Source organism: Lycorma delicatula, chromosome 11, assembly GCF_047948215.1.
Source record: "Lycorma delicatula isolate Av1 chromosome 11, ASM4794821v1, whole genome shotgun sequence".
Taxonomy (NCBI): domain Eukaryota; kingdom Metazoa; phylum Arthropoda; class Insecta; order Hemiptera; family Fulgoridae; genus Lycorma; species Lycorma delicatula.
In genome coordinates, this window is record NC_134465.1 from 75,984,950 (window position 1) to 76,012,326 (window position 27,377).

The 27,377-nt window shown below is 27.0% G+C and overlaps 1 protein-coding gene across 6 annotated transcripts in view; it reads left to right on the forward strand.

Moving 5' to 3' along the window:
- Positions 1-27,147, forward strand: part of LOC142332290 (dynein heavy chain, cytoplasmic-like) — a 49,484-nt gene extending 22,337 nt beyond the window's left edge. For 2 of the 6 annotated variants that reach the window (XM_075378630.1, XM_075378632.1), the window contains exons 3-12: positions 442-513; positions 5,384-5,530; positions 11,531-11,813; positions 14,624-14,757; positions 15,460-15,586; positions 15,869-16,103; positions 18,362-18,545; positions 20,286-20,409; positions 25,601-25,757; positions 26,878-27,147. In XM_075378630.1, coding sequence (XP_075234745.1) covers positions 442-513; positions 5,384-5,530; positions 11,531-11,813; positions 14,624-14,757; positions 15,460-15,586; positions 15,869-16,103; positions 18,362-18,545; positions 20,286-20,409; positions 25,601-25,614 — 1,320 coding nt within the window. In that variant the 3' untranslated portion in view covers positions 25,615-25,757; positions 26,878-27,147. Of the gene's footprint in view, positions 1-441; positions 514-5,383; positions 5,531-6,173; positions 6,277-8,943; positions 9,061-9,334; positions 9,545-11,530; positions 11,814-14,623; positions 14,758-15,459; positions 15,587-15,868; positions 16,104-18,361; positions 18,546-20,285; positions 20,410-25,600; positions 25,758-26,877 lie in introns of those variants that run through there. The other 4 variants (XM_075378631.1, XM_075378636.1, XM_075378635.1 and 1 more) reach the window with 4 other exon arrangements.
- The last annotated feature ends 230 nt before the right edge of the window (positions 27,148-27,377 follow it).

Below are 27,377 nucleotides of genomic sequence, written 5' to 3' on the forward strand. Positions count from 1 at the left end.
CTTTGTACTTTTAATTTTTCTAGTATTAATCAGTTGGACACGGGGAAATAATTGGAGAACAGGTTTGTTTAAATAATTTGCATAAGGGAGATATGTAAGCATTTTTTTTTGTATAGGTATGGATTCTCTAATATTAATTTTTTTAAATGCTTAACTGATACTTAAAAAAGTGATGTGGTATGTTTAATTTTATTTTTAAATGTGTTAAATTCAGTTAATATATTGTTAAATGATGAATTGAAAGTAATTTATAACATACAAAATTTTAATTATTTTTATCTTTTTATTTTGTACTGGTCAGAACCATAACTTTTATGCTTTATGTTAAATATATATTATAAAATAAACTTGAGTAATATCTGAGTTTAAATTAAAATTAAAATAATTATAAAATTGCATTCTAAGATTTTTACTTATATTTTATTAAAAATTTGTTAACAGATGGAAGATAAAGCTAGCATTATACCACTTGTTGCTGGAATAAGAAGAGAAGTTCAAGTATTAATTGCCGAGGTAAGAAATATTTTACTGAATTTTATTTTTTTATTGAACATGTTCAGTAAGTTTGTCAAATTAATTAAAAAAATATTAATGAATTTAAATTATTAAAATTATAAAATTGAGGAAAGAAACATTCACATTATTTATATGTTTTTGTAACTGTTTTAAAACATTGCCAATAAGTATATGTTCAAAATATGGAAGCTTTCAAGTTATGCATGACTTAATATCAGAATTCACTGACTTTCATGTAGTGGGAGATATCATGGTGTTTATAAATTCACAGTGTGTATTATGAAATCTTAATAAAAAATTGTAATCTATTCACAAAAAGTAAGTGTTATTTGAATCTTTAAAATAATTATCATTACTCCGTAATAATAACCTGCCAGGTTAGTGTAGTGTTAAACTCATCATTGGAAAATCAGCTGATTTTCAAAGTTGAGAGTTCTAAGAAAGGTCTTTCTACCCTAATAAAACTAGTTACTTTTATTTTGATTTGAATACTAGATCGTAGATACTAGTATTCTTTGATGGTTGGGTTTCAATTTACCACACATGTCAGGAGTATTCAGCCTGAATCTGTTCAAGACTATACATTTACTGGTACATTTACACGTGCGTGTAATTTTACATGAACAATAAAGATCAACTGAAGATGTGATAAAATGGTGAACGTATTTTTATGGATATACAGTGATATAAGGTAAGTATCATCCTACCTAATTTAATTTTATTCTATACTTTGTGGATCAAGTTTATTTTTATTCAGATAGAAATGTGATATTCTACAATTAGCATTAATGTTTGATGGTGTCGACTGTCAATCACAAGAAATTTTAAGCTTTGGTTCTATGATCATTATCAACTTTCTTTGTTCACTTTAGAAATTAGTGTTTGTTTTACCTTCATCTAAGATTAATAAACTTTCTGCATCTTGTGTACCCGAGTAAAAAAATAAATCGGAATTCTTGAGTTAGTTGTGTTTAAATAATGATCTTAAGTGTCTCTTTACATCTGTCCATTAGCTTCTTCATTTTAAGTGATTTCAGAGGTAGATATTTTTTTCATTAGTTGTTAAATGGAAATGGTTTTACAAACTTCTAAACAACATTATTTTTCTTGGAAGGACTGTTGAAAAAAATTAATTTACCCAGTTCACTTATAGACATAATATGGAGATACAGTGGGAAAAAACAATTAAAATCTTTTAATGAATGGAGTAACTTCTAAAAGATTCATGCATCAGTATCAAATTGACCCTGATCCTGAGTATTTCTGCTGTGGTGTCAGCAAATAAGTAATTCAATTATTCCATCAAACAACCCGGTAAAAAAAGCTAAATTCTTTGCAAAAATTTAGGATTTCTGAATTTTTAAGGTGCTAATGGTTGGCTGGAAAAATTCAAGTATGTACATAATATTCTATTTGGAAAAAATAGTAAAGCTAGGTATGTTGATTTAAATTCTATAAATGTGATTTAAAAACTATGTGACCTTGTACTAGTGATGGTTTTAAGGAATATGACATATTCAATGCTGATGAAATAGGAATATTTTATTAACTACTTCCAGATAAAACTTTTAAGGTTTAAAAGTGAAAATTTGCTGGTGAAAAAATGTCAAAGGAACAAGTCACTATTTTATTCTCTGTTAATAGGTCAGGGATAGAAAAACATTTGTTATTAGTAATAATAAATAAAGAAAAATCTGAGATATAAAATAATTACTAGTAAAAGTAACCAGTAAATGTACAAGTAAAGTATTGAAGTAATGGATAAGCTTGGATGACTGAAATTTTTTAAAAAGAAATTTGTTTATGGAATGATTAATTAAGTAAAGTTGATCAGAAAATTTTTAGTAATGATAACAATAGTGTACTGATAAAATATAAAAAAAATTAAAATAATTTTCTTCCTGGCCAATATTACAAGTATTTTACAGCTGATGGATCAGTTTATCATAAAATGTATGAAAAGAATTACTATCGTAAGAAAATATTTTTAAGATTTATTAAAAAGTCACCTCACAAAAAAGTTAATTTTCACAATGAAAAAAACACGGGAAAAAATATGAAAACATGAAAAAACATGGGAAACTACAACAGTAAAAAAATCCATTCCAAATTATTGGACTTGTTTTAAACCCAGAAATGAACAATTTATGATGAAGAAGTCTGCCTTCCAATAAGTGAATGGATCAAACAGTTCAATATTCTGCAGTTCTGGGAACGGACTTTGATCTTTATGTAGAGCTCATCAGTTGTCTACTTACTTTAAGAGCTTTTGATGGTGATGATGATTTCTGATCATCTGAAGTTTCCTGTTGTAGAATAAGAAAGAAGAGGAGGGGAGTGAAGAAAGTGAAACAGAACCAGAGATATTACCATCATCAAATAAATTAGTAGACGTGTTTAACTAATTTCAATGTATTTCTGATGCCGTAATGAAAATTAGGATTTTGAATGAAAAATCGTAAATAATAAATATTTAAATAAAATTGAAAATATGTACTAAAAATAAAAATACATACAGTTAAAAATTACTTGCTTAATGTTGTAATATGTACCAAAATCTTTTCTTTAAACTAAATTATTAAAGGAAATATTTTCAGACCCTGAATATTTTATCTATGTTCAGATTTTATTTACATATTGAAAATCTTAGAGTTAGGTAACAAAATAATTCTAAAACATTGCTCCAATGTACAAAGTAAGATGCAAAAATGTATCAATTTAAAGTTTGTATTTAATTCTATAACAAGAATCTTGATACAGCAATGAAAATGTCAGTCCCTTTTATCATTATAGTAAGAATCCCCAAATTTACATAATTCTAAAAAGAGAATGTTTCTGTCTTGTTGCTGATTCTTTAGTGGATAATTTTGACAGTGCATCACTGATGAGTTTTTTAAATATTTTCAATATTTGTTTATTAGCATGTAGTGACTGACACTGCAAAGAAGTTTTTGCTTATTTTTTTTTTCATAATATATTAAAAAAAATTTGAACCTTGAGTTCAATGTCAGCATCATGCATAGAAAAATAAATTTTAAAATACACTTTTATTTAACTAATGAAAAAATTACAAAAAAGTGCTGAAATTTCACTATTTGGAAATTATTGATTGAATTAAAGTATAAATTCTTTGGAAAAATTTGCCAATACAAACATATTATTTAAAAATGTTAAAAAAAAAAAAAATTCACTTTCATATTATATCAAGAATATAAATAAATGTTTATAATGAACTCTGATAACATAATTCAAATAGCATTTTTATTGATAATGATGTATAAATATGTTTTCTATTCACAGTAGTTAGTGATTGTACTTTTATGTAAACATTTATTTTTTACACATCTCAGCTACATTTAATTTTAATAATGCGTATTGAATGAATTTTTTAACAAAATTCCTTTAAGCATGGGGCGTCCTTCATTGTTTACATAGCAAATTATAAATGAAACAATTACAAAATATAATGTAATATAATGAAGGGTGTCCCATGTTTTTATTATTTGTGATATAAAATGTAAAGAAATTTTGTTAATAAATTCAATCAATGTGTAGCTGAGAGATGTGATAAATAATTGTTCACATAAAAGTACATTCACTACTGTGAATAGAAAACAGATCATCATTATCAGTGTAAAATGTTTGAATTTAATTAAAGAGTTTATTACAAACATTTATTCTTCACTTAATATGAAAGTGAATTTTTATTTTTATTTTTTATTTTTTAAATATATATGTATTGGTAAAATTTTCAAAACAGTTATAATTTTAATTCAATAATTTTCAAATAGTGAAATTTTTATACTTTTTTTATGTAACTCTACAATTGTATACAATCGTAGATAGATTTCTTCTAAAGTATAATGATGCAGCAAAATGAATAACTGTATCAAACACTTAGTGCATAAATCTAAGAGCAGTGATACACTGACACTAGTTGACAGCTATTAGTTGATAGGCTATTCATTTTCTTGCGTTGCTGAAAGTACAACTGACTGGCACTCTGCATGGAAGTCTTTATTTCATAAGCATCGTGGTTGTTTGAATTTTTGTTATTTGCAAACAACAAATTTTCTCTGAAAATAAATTTTTTTATGGAATTTTTGGTTATCAGAATGCATTTTCATCGACATCAAGCATGTGTACAGAAGTTTAGCCTTCTATCTCATCTGAATGTAGGATAAATATTGCTGAAAAAATTCTGACCATCCTGTTGTGTGACACAGTGCCCAGAACAATTTAAATAAAAGCATATAATTATTGCTAGATGTTGAAAGATTTTGCATATGCATAATTTAGGGGAGAAATACAAAAAAAACTATTTATAAATAATTTACTAATTTGTAATTTTATTAAACTATAAAAAAACTTTTCATTTTAATGTTAAACTTAATTCATCTTTACTCTTAATTGAAATGATTGTAGTTAATTTCTTCTAGATATTGCATTAATTCAGTTTTATTTAATTTTTCATATCCATAAAACATTTTATCTTTTTTTTTTTAATAGAAAGACCTTTATCAAGACCGGATATTTGTGCTTTATATTTATTATCCATTTTTTTATAATAAATTGTCAATTCTTCACAACAATCATGCGAAACCCACTCTTTTTGAATAGTTATTCATTAATAATACTGGGATAATATTAATTAATAATTTAATACAAATATCTTTTCAGAAATAATAGTGATGCCTAGGAAAAGTAACAGCTGCAATGGAGTATAAATGGTACTACCAAATGCACTATATTTCATGAGCCACTTTTATTGGATTGATTGGCAGTCAACTTGTTATGAAAAAAATTTACACAGTTTGTTTGTAATAAGCTAATTAAAAATTATTAATCTTTTTCATAATAATTTTAGGTTAGAGAATCATGGCAGAGTTATGAGTTGGATCTTGTTAATTATCAAAACAAGTGTCGCCTTATTAGAGGTTGGGATGATTTGTTCAATAGAGTTAAAGAGCATATTAATTCTGTTGCTGCAATGAAATTGTCACCATATTATAAGGTATGCTGTAATTTAAAAGTACTTTTTATATAAATAATTATAACATTACCTTAATAGAGTAAAATAGAATTTTTGTTATGTATAAATTATTAAAATTTTAATCACGAAATAACATATTAAATTATTGGTAATAATTTGCGCTGAATAGTGTGAGAAAATTATATGTTTTGAAAAGAATAGCTTATTGTGGGAGAAATTTATAATCAGTTATATACATTTTAAGAATGGTGTTTATTTTGAAAAGGTATGATGCAAAATTTATCAGCTCACAACTCCAGTAACTTGGTAAGGACTTAGGCTGGTGAGAACGCATATAAGAAATTAATAAGTTAACAAACCTAAAGACCCGTCTTTTATTCTGATACACTCTTGTACTGCTTGCTCTTGTATTGTAATTAATGCTTGCTTCGTGACAATAAAATAATGTTCTGTTCATGTCTTCTTAAGCAGTTCTATGGACAGTAGCAACCTTGGAGTGTCATATCCACCAATAGTCGTTGGCATCTTTCCATCACAAATGTTATAGTCATCTTTTAAAAAAGAATTGAGTAATTAAATTTAAAATTAGTTTAATTTAATTAATTAGTTGATTAAATATACTAATTAAATTTTACACTATTTTTACTCATCTTTATACATTTAGGTGTTTGAAGAAGTGGCACTGACTTGGGAAGAGAAATTAAATAGAATCAATGCTTTGTTTGATGTATGAATTGATGTTCAACGCCGATGGGTGTATCTCGAAGGTATATTTTCTGGTAGTGCTGATATTAAAACTTTACTTCCGGTGGAAACTTCAAGATTTCATAACATAAGGTAAAAATTAAAACATTTAAAAAAATAATTTATACATTATGTTCATTATATTTTATTGATAACCAGCATTGATATCAGTTCATAAGAAGGAAGTGTATGTTACTGTTGACATGTCAACTATAATAAAATTTATTTCAATACATTTTTGCTTTTATGTTACAATAAATTTTTTTCTGCTGTTTACATTAGTGAGATGTGTTTTCTTTATGATAGATTTTTAAAAGTTTATTGTTGTTATTTCATGAAGTTCAGATTTCTTGGGGCTCATGAAGAAAGTATCAAAATCACCAATTGTCATGGATGTTCTCAATATTCAAGGTGTACAACGTGTTTTAGAGAGATTGGCTGATCTCCTAGGAAAAATTCAAAAAGCCCTCGGTGAATATTTGGAAAGAGAAAGGACTTCATTCCCAAGGTATGTTTGTTTGTGTGTGTCTTTTATATTCTTAGATATATTTATTTATTTATGATATATCTATAGAAGAATTGATAGTTTATTTTACAGCTAAAATGAAAAATATTAATATAATTTGCTTATCAATGAGTTACTAGTGATATATAAATTTAGATGTCTTTATTAATTTTCTTTTGTTAGATTTTACTTTGTTGGTGATGAAGATCTTTTGGAAATTATTGGTAACAGTAAAAATATTGCAAGATTACAAAAACATTTCAAGAAGATGTTTGCTGGGGTTGCTGCCATTCTTCTAAATGAAGATAATACAGTTATTGTTGGTATAGCATCAAGGGAGGGTGAAGAGGTAAGTTCTGTCCCCTGTATAAGTCATCCCCAGTTATAAAACAAGTGTAGATTTGTGTTTTTTTTCTGAAATTTTTACAAAAGCAGTATAATAAATCGAATGACATAGATTTATTTTGAGAAAAAAGGAAAGAAAGAAGCTTTTGATGAATATATGTGCATGCTGTGAAATGAAACTGATGCACCAATTGTGTTTGTGGACTGTATTTAGTTCTATAAAATGTTTTTTTCCCCTAAAGAGATTGCATCATTTGGTGTTCTATCTGGCAGCAGGTCACCATTGGCTCCATCCAATCTCTCCTAAGTCTTCTCCTTTGTTATCTTTGTTTATAAGCATCACTTCTCATATATTAACTACATTCTTCTTCCTTTTTTCTACTGATCTTTCCAGTGCAGTTATCAAGATTCCACTTCCTCTAACTACATAACCAATTTCCTTTTAATTACTTCTTGCATGCTCTTATTTTTTTAATCTTTACCATTAATTCCTCATTCCTCACTTTGTCTGTCTCTTTTACTTCCTCCATCCTTCTCCATATCACATCTCAAAAACCTCAATCCATTCCTCTACCTCTTTCTCAACCTCTATGCTTCACTTCTATACAATAAGATATATACATTTAGTTTTTGGCTAAAATCTTCCTTAATTGCCAACTTTTACTACATAGTAATTTCCTCTTGCTGATGCCTTTCATTGCCATCACTATCCTTCCTTTTATTTCTTTATGCTCTTCCAGTCCTCTTTTTTCATACTTCCCAAATATCTGTAATTTTTCACATTTTTTATTCTTCCTTCATTTTTTCTTACCTTTAAGTTTTTTCTGTTATTTACTTTCATTATTTTAGTTTTTCTTATGTTTGTTTTCATTCCATATTCTTTTATTTCTTCCTCCAGGATTATCACTGATCTTTGTAGTATGTTTGTGCCACCAGCTAGAATTATCATATCAGCAAACTTTATGGATATTATTTTTGTCCTCATATACTTCTTTCGTGTAATATATTTTTATCATATCTTCAATATAAATGTTGAACAATGTTAGTGAGAATCAGCATCCTTGCATAACACCTTGATCTAGACTCACCCAGTTGGTCATATTCTTACTTACTTTTACTGCTGTTGTTTGTCTCATGTATAATTCTTTAATTAACTTTAAAGAAAGATTGCAACACTATTCAAATGAATTCTTTTTTTACGGAAGTTGACATATAAATCATTATATAACGAGTTATAATTGTTACTGTTTTACTTAAATAAGCTCTCTTTCTTTAATTTTATCTCTTTTCCTTTTTTGTATTATCTGCAGTAATTAGTCAGGTAACTTCATTTATTATTCTGAAGAGATAGTTAAGAAACTTTTATAAAACTAAAGATTGATTTGGTGGTTGTAGAGATATTGAGATGCTGATCTCAATATTTGGTATACTGACATCTGTCAGTATATACCTGACAGAAAACTGATGTTACTTTTTTTAGAGATGTCCTTAACAAGCAGAATCTCTACAGTTTAGTGTTGCTTTTAATTAACAGTTTATTTATATTAAAAAAAATTAATTTGTTCAGTGAAATAGTGTAATGAAGTTTTAGTTTTATACAAAATACTCTGCATTATTAGACATATCTAACTGGAAGAAAGATAATTACTAAACAGTCGCTGGTTTAAATTATGCGTTATATTTGTTCATCATTTGTTGGATGGACATTAGGTGTTGGCTGCGTCATATTTTTTTCTTTGAAGATGTTTCATTTTTCATTTTTTAAAAGTTGTTATATAGTAGTATCTTAAGATTTCAGTTGTGAATTTTTTATGTTAAGTTTTATTTTTTTATTTTTTAGGTAAAGTTCTGTACACCTGTATTGAGCACAGCAGCACAAGCAGTTCAAGATATTAAACAGTTAGCAGATGGTGTTATCGATCCTAATGCATTCATGCTTTGGTGTGATAAATATCAGGTATAAATCTTTTTATTTGTGTTATTATTTCTAAATGAGATAATAATGAGAGAAATGAAATAATAAAAACAAGAGGATATTTTTTTAAAGTATTTAGAATACAATAAAATATTACTTTTTTTTTAAAGAAAAAGAGCACTTATGCAAGAAATAATAATTAATAATATTGTTATAGTTTAATTTAATATTAAACTACTTATTATGTAATATTTATATTTTAACCATGTTACAAAGGAATAAATTTTGAGTATATTTTTTTCTATGTTTATTAAAGGCACAAATTGTTGTATTGGCAGCTCAGATTCTCTGGAGTGAAGATGTAGAATCAGCTTTACAATAGATGGTAAATCCAAATGCTGATGCTGAAAACAAGTTGGCTCCTCTTGAAAAGGTTTTGGCACAAGTTGAGAATACATTAAATGTGTTAGCCGATTCAGTTCTCCAAGAACAACCTCCGTTGCGCAGAAAAAAACTTGAACACTTGGTTGGTTTTTATTGTTAATTATTTTTAATTTTTAAAATGTTTTTTCCCATTTTTTTTTTTAAATGAAATTATAATTTTGGAAACACCAGAAAATTTCATTGACCCTCCTTTAATAGTAAAAAATCCGTAACAAATTTTATTATTGTTTGAAGTTTTATCATACGATATGGAGATTAACCCCAAATTTAGAAAAATAACATTATTTTAATTTTTTTTTTTATATTTTTGAAAGATGTCCTTGAGAATACAATAATATATTAATAGTACCCCTTAAAAAAAATATTAAGCATTTATATAAAGGTTTATTATATCATTAATAATGATATTTTTGTATTTTGTGTATACCTTGTGTTGTGGATTTGATTGAAGTTTAATTTTATGTTTTTATTTTGGATTGTTATTGATTTATATTGCATTTTTATAATTGTTTAAAGAAAATTATAAATTAATTTTCCTTTGCTGCTGGTTTTTTTATGATGTTTCATTCAGAAAAACAACTGTTTATTTTCTTTTTTGGACGAACACAAGCAACCCTTTTATTTTATATGAACTTTATATATTTATTAGAATATTTACAGCCAGGATTTCACTACATGGACCAACCATGATAAATTTAGGTGTAAAAACGTTTTAATTGTTAGGTACTTAGGTATACCAGTACTGTTTTGGTTATGATAAATGTTGAATTATCATATCAAATTTGTTAAAGGAATAGAAAAAGTAATTTTAGTATTCCCTTTATTAGAACAAATTTTTTTAAAGATTTACTGTAATCATTTTTATACATTTTTTAAAAGTATAACGATCGCTGTTTTGTGAGCCCACCAAAAACTTGCTAGTATAAAACTTTTAGGTACATCCATTGCAGGATTAAAAAAATTTAAGTAATTCAGAACTTTTAAGAAGTTCTTTTATTGTGTGTGTTTTTTTTTTTTAAGAAGGATAATAAAATGAAAAAAGAAGTGATATTCAACTTGTGAATTGAATCTTCATTTTATTATGTCAGCTATTATCTGTCTCTGCCAAATGAGCAGCAGAAACTTAAAAAGTTTTCTTTATAAAATTGTAATATTGTACAGTTTGGGTGTACCATTTTCTCATGAGTTGTCATTTTATTTCTATCCTGAAGTAAAAACTTACATAGATGTTATTCATATTTTTTTAACATTACAATTTTTTATTTGAATCATATATACAATCTTTTTCTAATCTGTTTCACTTGAATTTTTGTGTTTAAATCAGAAACATTAAGCTGTAATAAATATATATATATATATATATATACAAAGTGGTCATTTTATAGTATTCTATGTTATTAATTTAAAATTGGCCCACTTCTGGTTGATTCTATTTAAAACTGCCCAAACATCTTTTTCCACAGGCATGAAATCAAGTAAGTCTACTGGAATTAATTATATTTTATTTATTAACAAGTATAATGTGCACATCGTATATATTGTAAATTGAAATATTTTCAGTTTAGAAGTAGTACTGATTGATTCCTGAAAAGTAATTTTTTACGGATGATGAATGTTCGTAGTTTAGATATTGTTTGAGTAAATTAAAGAAAAAGCCTGATATTCATAATGAGCTAAATGTCAGCTTCCCCATTTGATAGTAAGAATATACTTAAAAAAGGTAATGAAATGAGGAAAAACACTGCTTCACAAAAATTGTGAAGTCCTCACAAAATGTCACCCTTCATCAAAATCATCTTAATAAAGTGATACAGAAATCTTAGCTGATAATATTAAACTCACTTTTTTTAGGATTTTTTAAAATAAAATTTTGTTATGAATTAATCCCAGAATCAAATGATAAAAAAAAGGTAAATAAGCCAGCTATGGACCTGGATGGCAATGTTTATGTAGGTGTTTCCCATTCATAATTTTTTTGTGATGGTATAAATGTGCCTTCTAGATATATGTTGTGTGATAAATTTACTAGTATTTTTTTCTAATTATAATGTTTTTAATTTAATTTCAGATTAATGAATTTGTTCATAAAAGAACCGTCACCAGAAGATTAATCTCGAATAAAATTTGTAGTCCTAAAGCATTTGAATGGTTATGTGAAATGAGATTTTACTTTGATCCAAAACAAAGTGAAGTACTGCAACAACTAACAATACATATGGCGAATGCAAAATTTTTATATGGATTTGAATATCTTGGTGTACAAGATAGACTTGTACAAACACCTTTAACTGATAGATGTTATCTAACCATGATTCAAGCTTTAGAAGCAAGATTGGGTGGCTCACCATTCGGTATGTTAATGATATATATATATATATATACACATGCTAGATGTATGAAATATAAATAACCAAAACGCAGTAATTTAAATTAAACTTACCTTATTTAGTTGTCATTTTATTTGAAAATATGTTTTCTATTTTGAAATTTTGTATGATAATATATATATATATATATACTTTTTTAAGTTTATTAAATAAACTATCTAGTATAGAATACTGAGATAAGACAATTGTATATTTATATTATTTATTATTACATTTTTAATATAAAAAATGGTTATGAAGTAGTAAATAAATTAAGCAGTTAAAATGTAAATAAAGACACTAGAATGGTTAGTTATGATATAATTAACATGTATCCTAGCATACTTATAGACCATACCATTAAAATAATAAAAAAATTAATTCAAAAGTAACCAAGATCTAAATTTTATTAAAGGTATCATCACCATTATAAGAAATATATGTCAACAAAACTATTTTGAATTTAATATCAGATATCATATACAAAAAAATACCTTACCTGTGGAATTTCCACTATCACAATTGTGTCAAAAATATTTTTACAGGATTTTGAGAGTAAATTAATACATGGTATCACTTTACACATAAAGTCACGGTATGTTGATGTTATTCTGATTATATATAACACAATAATAAACAGTGAACGTCTAATAATATTAAACAAATTAAATTCGTATAATGAAAATCTGAAATTTAAGAATTGTGAATTTCAATTCTCATTTGAAATAGATAATAATAGAGTATTAAATTAATTAGATCTCAATATAGAAATAAACAAGGACAACCAAACTGAAACAAGAATATATAGGAAACCTACTTCTAATAATATAACAATTCATCAAAAATCAAATTATCCTTGCTCTCATAAAATTAACACTTATACAAATATGATTAATTAGGCAATCAAATACATACATAAAAGTTAAATAATGAAATAAACATCATAAAACAAGTGGTTGAAATGGATATGATATTATTTTAATTAATATCATATCCATATTAATATATATATATATAATATTTATAAAAAACAACTATCAAAACAATAAAAAAAGAACTTCCTTAAAGACAATACTTAATAAAGACAAGAGAGTGACAAATATATGTATTTATGCACTAATAATATCATTAAAACATTGCTAAAACTTAAAAAAATAAATATTTAAATCAGCATACAAACCTATTTGTATAGGTAAAACAAATAGATTTCCTGATAATTATAGAAATTACAAAAAAATAAATTAGGTTAATTTATTTATTATGGCAGACCATCCAATAAGCAGTAAACATTCTATTTCTGATATTAGCATAAATTTAGAAATGATTGAAATAAATAAAGATGACATAAAATTAAATATATTAGAAAAATATATTTATAAATACAAACAAAATTTCAATTTGATAAACAGACAGTGTTTGAGGGGACAGTGTTATAAAAACTGCAATAGATAGCAGCACTCAAATAATAAATTAATACACAATTTTCATTATTTTAAATTTTAATATGCAGTTTAATTAATTAAATATTTCAATCATGACTGAGGATACAGTATCCCGTGAAAATAGCTATGTGATAAAATTAAGGTAAGATATATCATACCTCAATATTCTGTACTAGGTGATTTATTTAATAGAATTTAACATATAACAGTACAGAGGGCTAATATGAATCTTAGAAAGATTAATTTCAATAAAATAATATATATGTAATATATTTTAACAATTATAACTAATAAATTTCTCAGTTAACTAGAGTATGACTGACTGCCTGCCTCTACGCTAGCTGAATTTGGAAAAAATTAAAATTTATACATCCTCTTTGGTTGTAATTAATTTATTAAAAAAAAAATTGAAAAAGTAATACATAATTTTATTCTATGAAGAAGTTGCATAACAAAATTTTATTTTTTTCAATGACATCTAATTTGGACTGAAGTCACAAAAATGTTTGCTAAGTTTGTTTACCTTTATCACTGATGGTGGTTTATATTTTATTTTATAATAATTACACCATTTTAAAACCTAAATATTTGAAAGTGTTTCTTTTCTTTTTTTTTATATAATTTCAAATTTTTTGTTTTTAGAGAGAGTTGAAATAACTAGAGGAAAATTTTCTTCTTACATACACACACATGTGCACACATACACACATGCACATGCACATGCGTGTGTGTATGCACACTGAATCATAATGCCCTTTTTTAATATCATTTGTAGTAGCTGCATCTATCATTACCACCTGTACTATTTTTACAATTTACAAAAGAAATGTTAAAGTGTGATAAAAATAGACATTAGAAAACTTATTTTTCAACCAGGATTAAATTATACTGGTTGTCACATTGAAATTTTACTGTACATTATTATTATTATTACTATTTTTCAAATGAAGTTTCGTAACAAAACTTCATTGATTTTGAGCTAAAGGTTTTATTGGATATATATTCCTCATAAGAAAATAAATATCCAAAAATTAAAAAAAAGATAGAAGAAATCAGTTATTTGCTTACCTTATCCTGTTAATATATGTAAAATTGTTGGTTATTGTTTATTTCATTCGTTGTGCAGATTAGTGTGGAAAGGTGTTCAGTAATAGACTTAAAAATAGATGTTATAAAACAAAAAATGAGCTTAATGACATTATAAAAGCAGATGTTTTATATATAAATCTGTATATACAGTGTGAGGTTTTCTTAAATTTACAATTGTATTTTATTACATTTTTGTCTCTAAAATATTGTTATTGAAGTTATATTATTTTGTTTGTTATTAATACATTTTTTGTTATTTTTTAGGCCCTACTGGTACCGGTAAAACAGAATCTGTTAAAGCACTGGGTCACCAGATGGGTAGATTTGTTTTAGTATTCAATTGTGATGAAACATTTGATTTCCAAGCGATGGGAAGAATATTCGTTGGTTTATGTCAGGTAAAATAAAGTACATTTATAGATGTATTTCTGTGTTATAATTACTTTTTTATGACTTATATTTGGGATTAAGTATTAAGTTTTATTTGTTTTGAAGATTATTGGGTTAAAAAAATTCAAAATTTTGTTTCACCAAACTATATTAAACTTTTGTTTTATATGTGGATTAGTGTTACTGTCAGACTTATTTTGTGTATTTGTAGTTTTAAAAAGTGAAATAATATTTGCATTTATAAAAAAAAAAAAATTTGCTAAATTCTTTATTGTTTAAGACTGCAGAACAGCAATTTGTTACTATTAAACAATATTTAGTTATTTTCCTTTGTGACACCAGGTGGTGTAGTAAGCGTATAATACACTCACATATGCAGTAAGTTTTTATATATGAAGTCTATTTTTTTATTATATTCTGAGATGTATTTTATCTTTAAAAAAAATTTTTTTTATGTACTTTAAAAGTCTCATTATTTAATGTTTTTTCTGTGGTTTTTATTGATGCTCATAATTTTATAATATATATATATATATCATGCATAATTTTACATAAAATCAAAACTTGAAAATATTTTTTTTTGGAAACACATTGTTTCTATCCTATTGTATATCATTTATTTTACTCTATTATAAATTTTTATCAGAAATATATAGATATGATTTTTTTTTTACATAAAAATTTTCTTTTTAAATATCTGTTTGAATTAGGTTGGTACTTGGGGTTGCTTTGATGAATTCAGTAGACTGGAAGAAAGAATGCTGTCTGCTGTTTCACAACAAGTTCAGACTATTCAAGAGGCTTTAAAATCTCAAACTGATTGCAAGAGAAACGGTTGTAAGTTTTTCTCTTTTACATATTTTTATAAATAATTTTATTTTTGTGAAATTTAAACTAAATAAATGATGATCTATAAAATTTGTTATTTTTATTAGACTTTTTTTCTGGTTGATGTGTGAATTTAAAAAAAATATTTTTTTAGTGTAATAATACAAATAAATTTGAGAATATTCATTGTAAAGCTACCACAACTATTGTTAAATTTTTCAATTTTTTAGATTGTAGTTAAGCGACAGTATAAAGATTTGTCATTAATTTATTATTTTTTTAATATTACAGCGATTACAGTCGAACTTGTGGGTAAACAAGTTAAAGTATCAACAGATATGGCCATATTTATTACAATGAATCCAGGTTATGCTGGTCGTTCCAATCTGCCAGATAATTTGAAAAAGCTGTTCCGTTCACTTGCTATGACAAAACCTGATAGACAGCTTATTGCAGAGGTTATGTTGTTCTCTCAGGGCTTCAGATCTGCTGAAAAGTTGGCGTGCAAAATTGTACCATTTTTCAAGTAAGTTATAACTTAAATTGAAATATATCAGTAATATAAACTAATTGGGATTGAAGGTGATTAAAATTTTTTAACATTTTTAAAATAAGCATTGTGTATGTAACTGTAATTGATATTTTATTATTATTATTAATTTGTTTAATGGTTATAATTCAAGACATAGAAATAATAAGGTTACTAATTAGATAATATTTAAAATAATTGAACGTTGATAAAAAAAATAATCTTGGCTTATTTTTAGTGCTATACTGAGCATCCTTTGTCATGAAGAGTTACATATTTTTTCACTACATGGACTATTGTCATGGTTTAAATTGATTTGGCTCTTTAAAAACTTATCTTTTACTCAATTTAAGCAATCAATTTACAAAAATCTCTTTTTATAACAGTTCATATTAATCTTATTACAGTCATTAACACTGATAATATTAACTCTACTGACATGTTACAGAAAGTATCATTAATCTTGCTACTGGTTTTAAGTAGTGTTTCAATAAATTTAAACAGCTTTTTGTTGTTAAGAAAATGTATATATAAATACTGTATAGCTAGCTCATCTTACACAAAAAAAAGGTAGTGCATTTAAAATATAGTTACAAGGCAATAAGCTTACTTATTACATTTAGGTTAAGAAGGTGCACAACTTTATAATCAAGGTGGCAGGATTAATATTATTTATTATGTACTTTTTTACTGTTGCAAAATTTCTAATGGATATGTTATAACATAATATGTAAGTTGCATTAAGTTTTATTCAAGCTGTTCATTTCCCTTGTTTTGTCAGTTCTGTTTTTACATACCAGTGGCTGATGTTAGCATACATGACTCGTTAGATTTTCATATTTCAATTTATTCTTTAGGGTTGTCATCCTAAATATATAGTTTAGCTTTTTATTTATTATTATTTTAATGAAATTAATTTTTTCAAGGTTAGCATTATTCCTCTGTACTGTTAAATGATATTTTAAATTTTATTAATATAAACCACCTAGTACAGAATATTAAGATAAGATATATCTTAACTTAATTTTACCATTAAAATACTTTCAGGGATCCCACATTCTCAGTTATGAATGAAATATTTAATTAAACTGATATTGAAAATTAAAAATCCAAAAATAATGAGAATTGTGCATTAATTTATTATACAAGTTCTGTCTGTTGTAGTTTTTGTAATACTGTGTTCTCAAACATGCTCTGATGGTTTATCAAATTGAACCTTGATATATTTTACAAATTCTACACAGATTGTTTATTTTATTATTATTAAAATAAAATAATAGCATATTTAAAAAAACAGAATAGTAAAATAAACAATCTGTGTGGAATTTATGAAATTAAATATAATGATTGTGACTGTATTTATATAGGAAAAACAAACAGATCCTTTAAAACTAGATTTTTGATCTTTATAAAAATTACAAACATAATAAATTAGATTTATCTAATACAGCAGACCATATAATAAACAGTAAAAATTCTATTTCTGATGTTAGCACAATTTTAGAAATATTAGAAATTAATGAAGATGGCATAAAATGAAATATATTAGAAAGATACTATATATTTATAACTACAAACAAAATTTCAATTTGATAAACAGACAGTGCTTGAGGGGACAGTCTTATAAAAACTGCAACAGATAGCAGCACTCATATTTTAAATTTATAAGCAGTTTTTATTATTTTACTATTTTTAATGAGGAGTTTAATTAAATATTTCAATCATGACTTAGGATGCGGGATCCCATGAAAGTACATATGGTAAAATTAAGATAAGGTATGTCATATTTCTTTATTATATACTAGGTGGTTTATATTAATAGAATTTAGAATATTTTAGCATTTATCTATGTAACTTCTTCAGAAATTAGTATTTTTTCTTTCTTCTATTTTGTTTTAAGTGGCATCAACTACTGTGATTAATAAATGATTAAAAAAAATGCTGAAAAATCATGGAACTAACTGCATCCAACATTCTTAACTTGAGATATAATCAATTGTATTAGAAACTCATTTTTTGAACTAACAGGCTTTGATTTTTAGTATTTTATCTTGCATCATATATCAACTTCCAGGATGTTATTGCTGAGGACAGTCTGGGTTTTGTAACATAACATCTTTATCATAAAGATGCAGTTTTATTGTCTTTGTTATGTAATTTATTTTTAAATTTATATTATTATTCTGTTATTTCATTGATTTATTATTAGTTTTGTTACATATATGATGCTGATATTTCTAAAATACTTTACATAGGTTATGTGATGAACAGTTATCAAACCAGTCTCATTATGACTTCGGTTTACGAGCTCTGAAATCTGTGCTTGTGTCAGCTGGTAATGTTAAACGTGATCGTATACAGCGTATAAAGGAACATAAAAAGAACAGCGGTGAATTCATTGATGAAGCATCTATTGCTGAAAATCTACCTGAACAAGAGGTAATAACTAGCAATTATAATTTTTCTTTTTAAATAGGATTAGCTGGTACGATCATGATCGACAGATTGATCATGATGCACAGATTGTGATTGTCTATGTGCAGGGAAACCATACTCAATAGTAAATAATCTGATACGGACACCACATGACTTCCTTGCATGCCAATTAAATTACAAATACAATTTTTTTTTAAAATGAAAAGTACATAAAATTTTATTTCACTAATAACTTCAGATTTTTTTCATATTTTTTTTTTTTATTGGATTATATCTATTGTAAAAGACTTAAGACTTTTTACAGTTAGAGGTTAATAATTATTAATAAACTAATATATTTAAATTAAAAAGAGAGAAAAGAAAATTAAGCCCGATTCGAACCAATGTGCCTTCCCCTTGTAAGATCTAAATATTTCATTAATTAAAATTTTATTTGGCTATAACTCTGGAATCATTGAAAATAAGTACCACTTATGATATATAATTGAAAAGCTCTCAATGAGGAAATTACTGCAGGTAAGAAAAAGTCCAAAATCCAAATTTTTTGATTTTCGGCTTTTTTGGACATTTTTGGTCGTTGATTGCAATCAAAAAGGAAGGGATCACAACTAGATGTTACAACAGTCCTAAATCCAAAATTAAAACATTCTATGGTTAATCGTTTTTGAGTTATGCGAGATATATTGGTACGTACGTATATGTGTACAGATGTCACACTGAAAATAGTCAGTGGATTCAGGGATGGTGAAAATGGATATTTCTGTTGAAATCTGAAAACTAAAATTTTTTTCGCGATTATACTTCTTTTACTTCATACAAGGAAGTAAAAACAATGATATATAAGAAATAATTAATCCTTTGAAGACTTGATTGAAAATAAGCTGTATGCAATTCTTATTTTTTAATAAATAAGCTCAGAAGTAAATAATCATGTACTTTATTTTTATCTAGTATCTATTCATAAAAAGTTTAAGTTATATTTTTGTTTTTATAAATTATGCGGTTGTTGCATTATTACTTCATTGTTTGCTGTCATTACTTTTATTTTATTAATCATCTGAATTTTATGAATTTGTGATAAAAATTTACGGAGGATCTAATTAATTGTGAATTTCTTCTTAATTATGCTATTTATAATTATTTTTTCAGTGGAAATAGTATTATTACAGTGTTATTATTAGTTTGTATTATTTGTATCATTATTGGTTGTCTTTATATTAATTTGATATATTATTTAAATTTATGTTTCTGCACTATTAAATGGGTAGTGTGTAGGAAAATAATAATTTGCAGGTCTGAAAGTTTCTTTGTTTTTTATTTATAATTATTAAATATTAAATTTTAATTTTAATATGAGCTGAAATTATGTTAAGAAATACCAATTTTTATTGAAAAACAACTACAAAAAAATATTGTTATTTTAAAATTGAATTACTGTAAAAATGTCAAAAAATAATAAATAAAAACTTGTTTTATATTAAATATGAAGAAAATTAAATTCATAACAAATTTATAGAAATAAAGTAAATTAAAGGTTACACCAAAAAACTGATTGATTCTTATGGGATTTTTTTAAAAAGTATAATTTATAATTTTTTTATGAGAAATCAATACTGGCTGTGATCTTACTCATATAAGTTTTACTGTGTAGTTTTTAATAATAAAATTTTACTAGTCAAGGTTTTTCTTACGTGTGTTTGTTTAATTATTAATTATATTTGTGAGTATCTTCTTTTATTTCAGATTTTGATACAGTCAGTCTGTGAAACAATGGTACCTAAATTGGTTGCTGAAGAGATACAGTTATTATTTTCATTGCTTAATGATGTTTTCCCTCAAGTTCAGTACACAAGAGCAGAAATGACAGGTAACAATAAAATTATTTATTTCAGTTTTTATAGTTATATATTTACATTGAGGTGTCATCTAACATCATGTATACATTGATGAATATATTTAGAAAAAATCTTGAACAATTAAGTCGATGTATTAATCCAGAAATTAATTACTGTGAAACTTGGATAATTAGAACTTGGTAAGGACCACATAAGAACATCAGATCATCAAAAAATTTGTCAAATTGTAAGTTAGTGACTTACAATAAAAAATGTACTGAAATTTAATTTTCCTTTGATTTATTCCTTGATTTCATCCAAGAAAAATTCTGTACCCCTAAAATCACCTGAGTTATGATAGACATCAACAAAAATTTAAGGTGAGGTTTTAATGAAATTGTTATACATCATTTTAATTTTCAGTGAAGAAAATGGTACTTCTGTCTAAAAATAGGTTTGTAAGACATCCAAATTTTTTTAACACAGCCTCAAGTTTTTCTCCCATCATTGTTATAGTTGAATTTCTTTTACATCCATCGTTATATCAACATGTTGATTAGGTATATAATTCTTTCTTTCTGTACTGCTTAAGTTTATATGTCTTATAATACTTATTAGATGTTTGTTATGTTTTTCTCATTTACTATTTTATAAAGTTTTCCTCAGTTTTAGATCTTATGTATTTTACAATTTTTAGTATTGTAATCATAATATCAGTGATTCAGGAAGGACTTAACAAATTTAAAAGCATATAAAAATTTATTTAGATAAACTTACAGATTCGGGTGAGGTCTCATTTCATAGCAAAATTTAACAAGTTTTGATTCATGTAGTTCATTAGTACTGAATCTGCCCACCAGCACTGTCACTAGTGTTGTTAAAAATGGCTACATTTACTGGTGCAGAATGTGATTGTTGCTGTGTGTTTTTGTTTCACGATTTGCACTCAGCAACTACAGTTCAGCATAATTTTCATAGAAAGTATGATAGGGAGCCTCCTAGTAGGCATATAGTTTACTCTTGGCACTAAACCTTTCTTGGTTGTTCTGTTAAACATACAAAATCATCAGGATGCTCATATGTCCCTGAAGCTGCTATATAACTCAGAGAAAGCTTTGCACATTATCCAAAAAAATCACCTTGACATGCATCACATGAGACTGGCATTCCATAAACAAATGTTTGGTACATATCATACAAATGATAGCACTTGAAGCCAAACAAACTAACCATGTTTCAACATATTACAGATGATGACAAAGTTACCTGGCTACAGTTTTGTGTGGAAATGATGGATAGAATTGCAGACAACAATACATCTTTAGACAATGTAATTTTTAGTGATGAGTCAGTGTTTCACATTAGTGGCAAGGTGTAACAGCCAATTATGAGGTAGCAAAAACCCTCATGAAACTTTGCAGCATATTTGTATCCTAAGGTCAGTGGTTTTTTTGTAAATAAAGATTGTAAGGCCCATTCTTCCCAGAGGCAACCGTAAATGGTAATGTTTTTCTGGACATGCTTCAGTTAGATGATGACCAAGATGAAAGCCATTACTATTAACAAGATGAGGCACCACCACGCTACTGCCTAGAATTCCAAGATTTTCTAGATACTCGATTCCCAGATCTGTGGAGTATTCATGATGATCCAATGCGTGGCCACCTTGTTCCCAGATTTGACTCTGCCAAATTTTTTATTGTGGGGTTTCATTAAAGATCAGGTTTATGTGTACCACCTTTGCTTACTCATCTTGGTGAGCTGACTTCAAATTAACACCACAGCTGCAGAGGTAACTCCTGACTTGCTAAATACAGTCAAAATCAGTGTTTTTCAACCTGTGCGGTGCCCCCTCCTAGGGGCTATGATAACACTAAATGAGGGGTGTGAAAATATTGAAAAGAAAGTATTATTAAAATAATTTATTTACTTAAAGGAAAGCAAAACAGAATACATTCTGACATAATAAATAATAAAATACACATTTATACTGATATAATACACTTCTAAAGAGGTTTGTGTCAGTTCTGCACAATGTATTTATTAATAATTAATTTATCAATACTAAATTAAAAGCAAGTTTAATTATTATTAGTGACTCCCTTCGGCCTGTCTAGCAGAGCAAAGTTTTTCAAAGAAAGGTTTGATATTAGAAATAGACACTCTTGAGTTCTTTTTTCTATTTTTAGCTGAAATCTATATTTTGTCTTCAAAGCAGCCATCACAGAAAATCCAGTTTCGCAAAGGTAATGGTATAATAGAAATGGTAATATGCTAATAAATGGTATAGTATTTCATATTCTCTTGTTTCTGTGCAGAAAATTCATCATCCACCCCTATTCAATTCTACCAAGTTGTCATCAGCAAGAAAATACTTTTTAAAATTGTTTGCCAACAAGGCTAAATGATATTCAATGGTTATAAAAACAACTTTCACATGTTGTTCTTCAGCCTTGTAAGTTTTAACACATTTGTAGGTTTTTTGCTTTAAATTTCTGCTCCACAATTCTAGTTTTCTACAAAAAGCATTAAACATTTTGTAGAAAAAAGCTTAATGTTTAATTTCCCTCATATCCAACAAATGTGTATTTGCTCCTTGGAGTTGAAGATTCAAGGTACTTAATTTTAGTAATATATTGACCAAGTAGCTCATTTCCATCACAAATAAACCATCTCAAAACTTCTGTGCTTCCGGTTGTTTTTCCTCTTCTAGAAAAATGGCAATTTCATCTCTTAATTCATAAACATATTGCAAAAATTTCCCATGTGATAACCATCTTGCCTCGCAATAAAGTAATAACGCCAAATATGATGCATCCATGTCTTTACAAAGTACAGAAAAGATTCTTGATTTTAGGGGTTTATAAAATCATTTAAGATAGCAAATAATGTGAGTGCTGTTGCTTTGAGTTCTGTTGGTTTGCAGAAAAGTAGTTCTTCTATTGCTGACATACCATCACAAAATTGAACATAGGAAATGAAATGAGCATCTTTATTGTTACCTGTCGCCTCATTAAGCTGAATTGAAAACAATTTGTCACGCAACTTCCGTAAAAGCTGATGCTGTACATCTTCAGCCATATCACCAATTTGACAGGCAACATTATCATTTGATAGAGGTATGGAATGCAATTGTTTGACAAAATTATCTGCAAACATAGTTTCTACAATCTCAATTGTAACTGGCAAAATAAGCTCTTCACCAATGGTGTGAAGCTTCTACATCTGGTTATTTTATATGAAACTTTATAGGAGGCAAGTAAAGCTGTTTCATTTGCAGGCAAAGGTTTTTTAAAAATGGTGTTTGCTTTTCATATAATTTTAATTCGAAGAGTTGTTAGGGTTTGTTAACGTACTCATTATAAAGCGTTTCCAAATGTCGTTTAAGTTTATTAGGTTTCATGCTGTCTGCTGCCAAAATGTTTGAGCAAATGACCCACAGAGACCTTTCTTCTTCATTTACTTCAGTTCTGGTAAACCCAAAATTTAAGTATTGTTGAGAATATTTTCTTGATTTTATTTTTGGAACCATGCTTGTCTGTGCACTTGTTGATGTTTCACTATTGTCTAATGCTCGCTTACACCCACTTAAATATTTATCCATGATTCTGTATAAACCTACTGCCGTAATATTTAATTTTGTGAATTGTAATTAACATGCAACTAACACGCAAATTACAACATACACATTCACGATAGATTCGATAGCAATAGAAAGATCGACTTGACTGAGACTGGCTGGAATTGAATGAAGTGCAGGATTTATACACATTTGTACAGATGGTCCAGAATGTTTGAGACAAATCGTAACTTCTCGCGAAACCATGAGAATGTCCAATATGGTAGACACAAGACAGAGAGCAATAGAGAGACAGCGATTCTCTCTACAGCGGGTTCTTTGCAGCGGGTTGATGTTGCCAAATATTAATAAATTGACTTATTCTTGGTAATTTTTAAGGTTTGTAATTAAGGTCATAGTGTAGCTTTAGCTTCAAAATACATTATTATTGTATACATTGTTATTATGTGAGAGAGGGGGGCACGATGAAAATTATGATCGAAAATTGGGTCGCAAATACTGAAAGGTTGAGAAATGCTTGTGTAATTGAAATTGACTTCAGGTGGTATGTATGTTGGATTATTAATGGAAGCCATATCGAATCAAAGTAAATGTTGGGTGACAAATTTGATTTTGTTTTTCTATGAAATGAAACCTCAACTGAATTTGTAAGTTATCTCACTAATTTGTATATGCTTTTAAAGTTGTGAAGTCCTTTTTGAATCACCCAGTGTTTTGGATTATAGCAACATAAAAATATTTTGCAATTTTACCATTATTTCATTTATGAGAAATAGGAATATGATCTATAACTACTTATAAATGAAATGAAAAGATGTAACTAAGTCCTAACTGAACAATTGAATGCTGTTATCAATATGTAATTTATATGAATATATTTTAATACATTTTTTTTATACATTGGTTAAAGGTCTTTTAAAGACTTTGTATTATGATAAAATAATATTAGACTCATAATGATGTAATCTGAATTCTGTATTACTGTTATCGCTTAATGATAACAATGGAATTTTGTCTTCATACTATCTACCTGAAAATAGCAATGTACAAGAGATATTTAAAAAGTAATGTCTATCTCAAATCTGCCACCAGAAATGTTTGTCCAGATTTCTTAGTTAAATAGTGATTTTAAACATCCTGTGTTTTTAAATTTCACCAATTCAGAGTGATGCTTTCTCAGTTTATGTAGAAGATTGAAAACACTATGTAGATTTCATTTTTTCCATTGACTTTTATACTTGTTATATCAAATAAATGTAGCTATTTGAAAATAGAGATCTCTTCTTGACAAAAACTTAGAGCAGATAGGTGGACAAACCTGCATTGTCTTATTTGTTTTGGCTGGGCTTTAAAAATGTATGCTGTTGGCTTTCACTTTTTAGGATCTGTAGGATCTTCAAAGTTTTAGAGAACTTTGGCAGAAAATCTAAACATTTAGACTCATTTTGCTATTGAGGTAATGAAATAATAAATTAAAATTTGTAAAGTTTGAACTGAAAATTAAACTGTGGAACTATTGTTGACCAGTCAGTATTACTACCAACTAAGCTACAACACTAAATTTTGATTTATAATATTTTATTAGAAACATGTAATCATGTCTTGTTTAATTTTATTAAATTAAAATTTATTTTTTTTTAAAGGTAAGCATAAATGAAGAGTGGAGTTTATGGTCAAATAAAGTACCTCAGATAAAAGTAGAAACACACAAAGTAGCTGCTCCTGATGTGGTTGTACCAACATTGGATACTGTACGACATGAATCGTTGTATACTTGGCTTGCTGAACATAAACCTTTAGGTATGTATTTTGTTAATTATTATATTTTTATGAATCAATTTTTGTTAAATTGAAATGAATCAGATGTTGAACTGACCAGCTGAGATATAGGAACTGAATAAGTATTCCCGAATTTTAATTCAAACATCAATTCTTGACTTTACACAAAATCAGTTCTCTAACATCTGATTAACAAAGATACCAGAGTTTGAGTTGTAATAATTTACAAACAATAAAGTTTGAACTTGTTTAAACAGCAAGTTAGTATTAACATTTTCTATAACATACGAGGGACATTCATTAATTAACAAGACAAATTGATGTAGAGAAAAAACTATTTATTCAATGACAATGAAAATTGCTTCTTTTCAACATAGTCTCCAACAATTTTTAGACCCTTGTCCCACTGTTCTCTAAGCTTTCTGATTTCCGCAGTGTAGAAGTTTACCTTGCTGTTTGAACCATTCATGTACCGCTTTTTTGATTACTTCGTTGGTTGTTGTCAAACTTCTTACCATGTAAAACGGTTTTAAGCAGGCCGAACAAATGAAAATTGGATGGGGCGAGGTCTGGGCTGTAAGGAGGATGTGACAACACCTCCCAACCCAACTTTTTGAATGTTTCTCCTGTTTTCTGAGTGATGTGGGAGTGCAGGTTGTCATGCAAGAGAATCACACTTTTTGAGTGTACCCTAATGTTTTTGCCTTATCGCAGATTTCACTTTCTGTTAGAGCATGTTAGAAAAGTACTCGCTGTTCATGGTATGATGTCCTAAATAATTACTAAAAATTGTGCCTTGCGAGTCCCAGAACATCAACATCACTTTACTGGCTGATGTGTGAGTTTTGAATTTTTTTGGTGGGCAAATCCGGATGTTTTTGCTCAGGACTTTGCCGTTTGGATTTGTGTTCGAAATGGTGTATCCATGTTTTATGTACGATCTAGAAAGTTACCTTCTACTTCGAACCGTTCTTTGATCTTAGAACAAATGTGAATCCAGGTGTTTTAATAGGCTTAAGTCAACTGTCTTAGAATTCATCTTGAACATGTTTTCTAATTTCACCATGTCATCTAAACTAATCACATGATTAGTTTATAATTAATGTATGTCTTATGAATTTTTTTTATTTAATCTATATAGCTTGGAAAGTGGTTAGTCCTATTCTGTGATGAGATTAATTTAACTGATATGGATCAGTACGGTACTCAGAGAGTTATATAATTTCTACGTCAATTAGTTGAACATCGTGGCTTCTATTGTACATCAGATCAAGCCTGGGTTACGTTAGAACATATACAGTTCGTTGGAGCATGTAATCCGCTGACTGACCCTGGAAGAAAACCGCTTTCACATCGTTTTCTTCGACATGTACCTGTTATTTATGTTGATTATCCTGGAGAGACATCATTAAAACAGGTAAACAATAATAATATTTATTGAATTAAAGAATCAATAAATTATATTATTCTGTGTGTTTATTGAAGTTAGCATAAATTGACAGTTAAATAAATGTAAAGAAACTGCCAATTCAACTTGAGATGCGTTATCATACGTCTTTCTTTTGTCTTTACTCACATCTCATCCTGTTACAGCTATTTATTGACCATTATAAGCAAAAACATCATTAAGAAGAATTTACT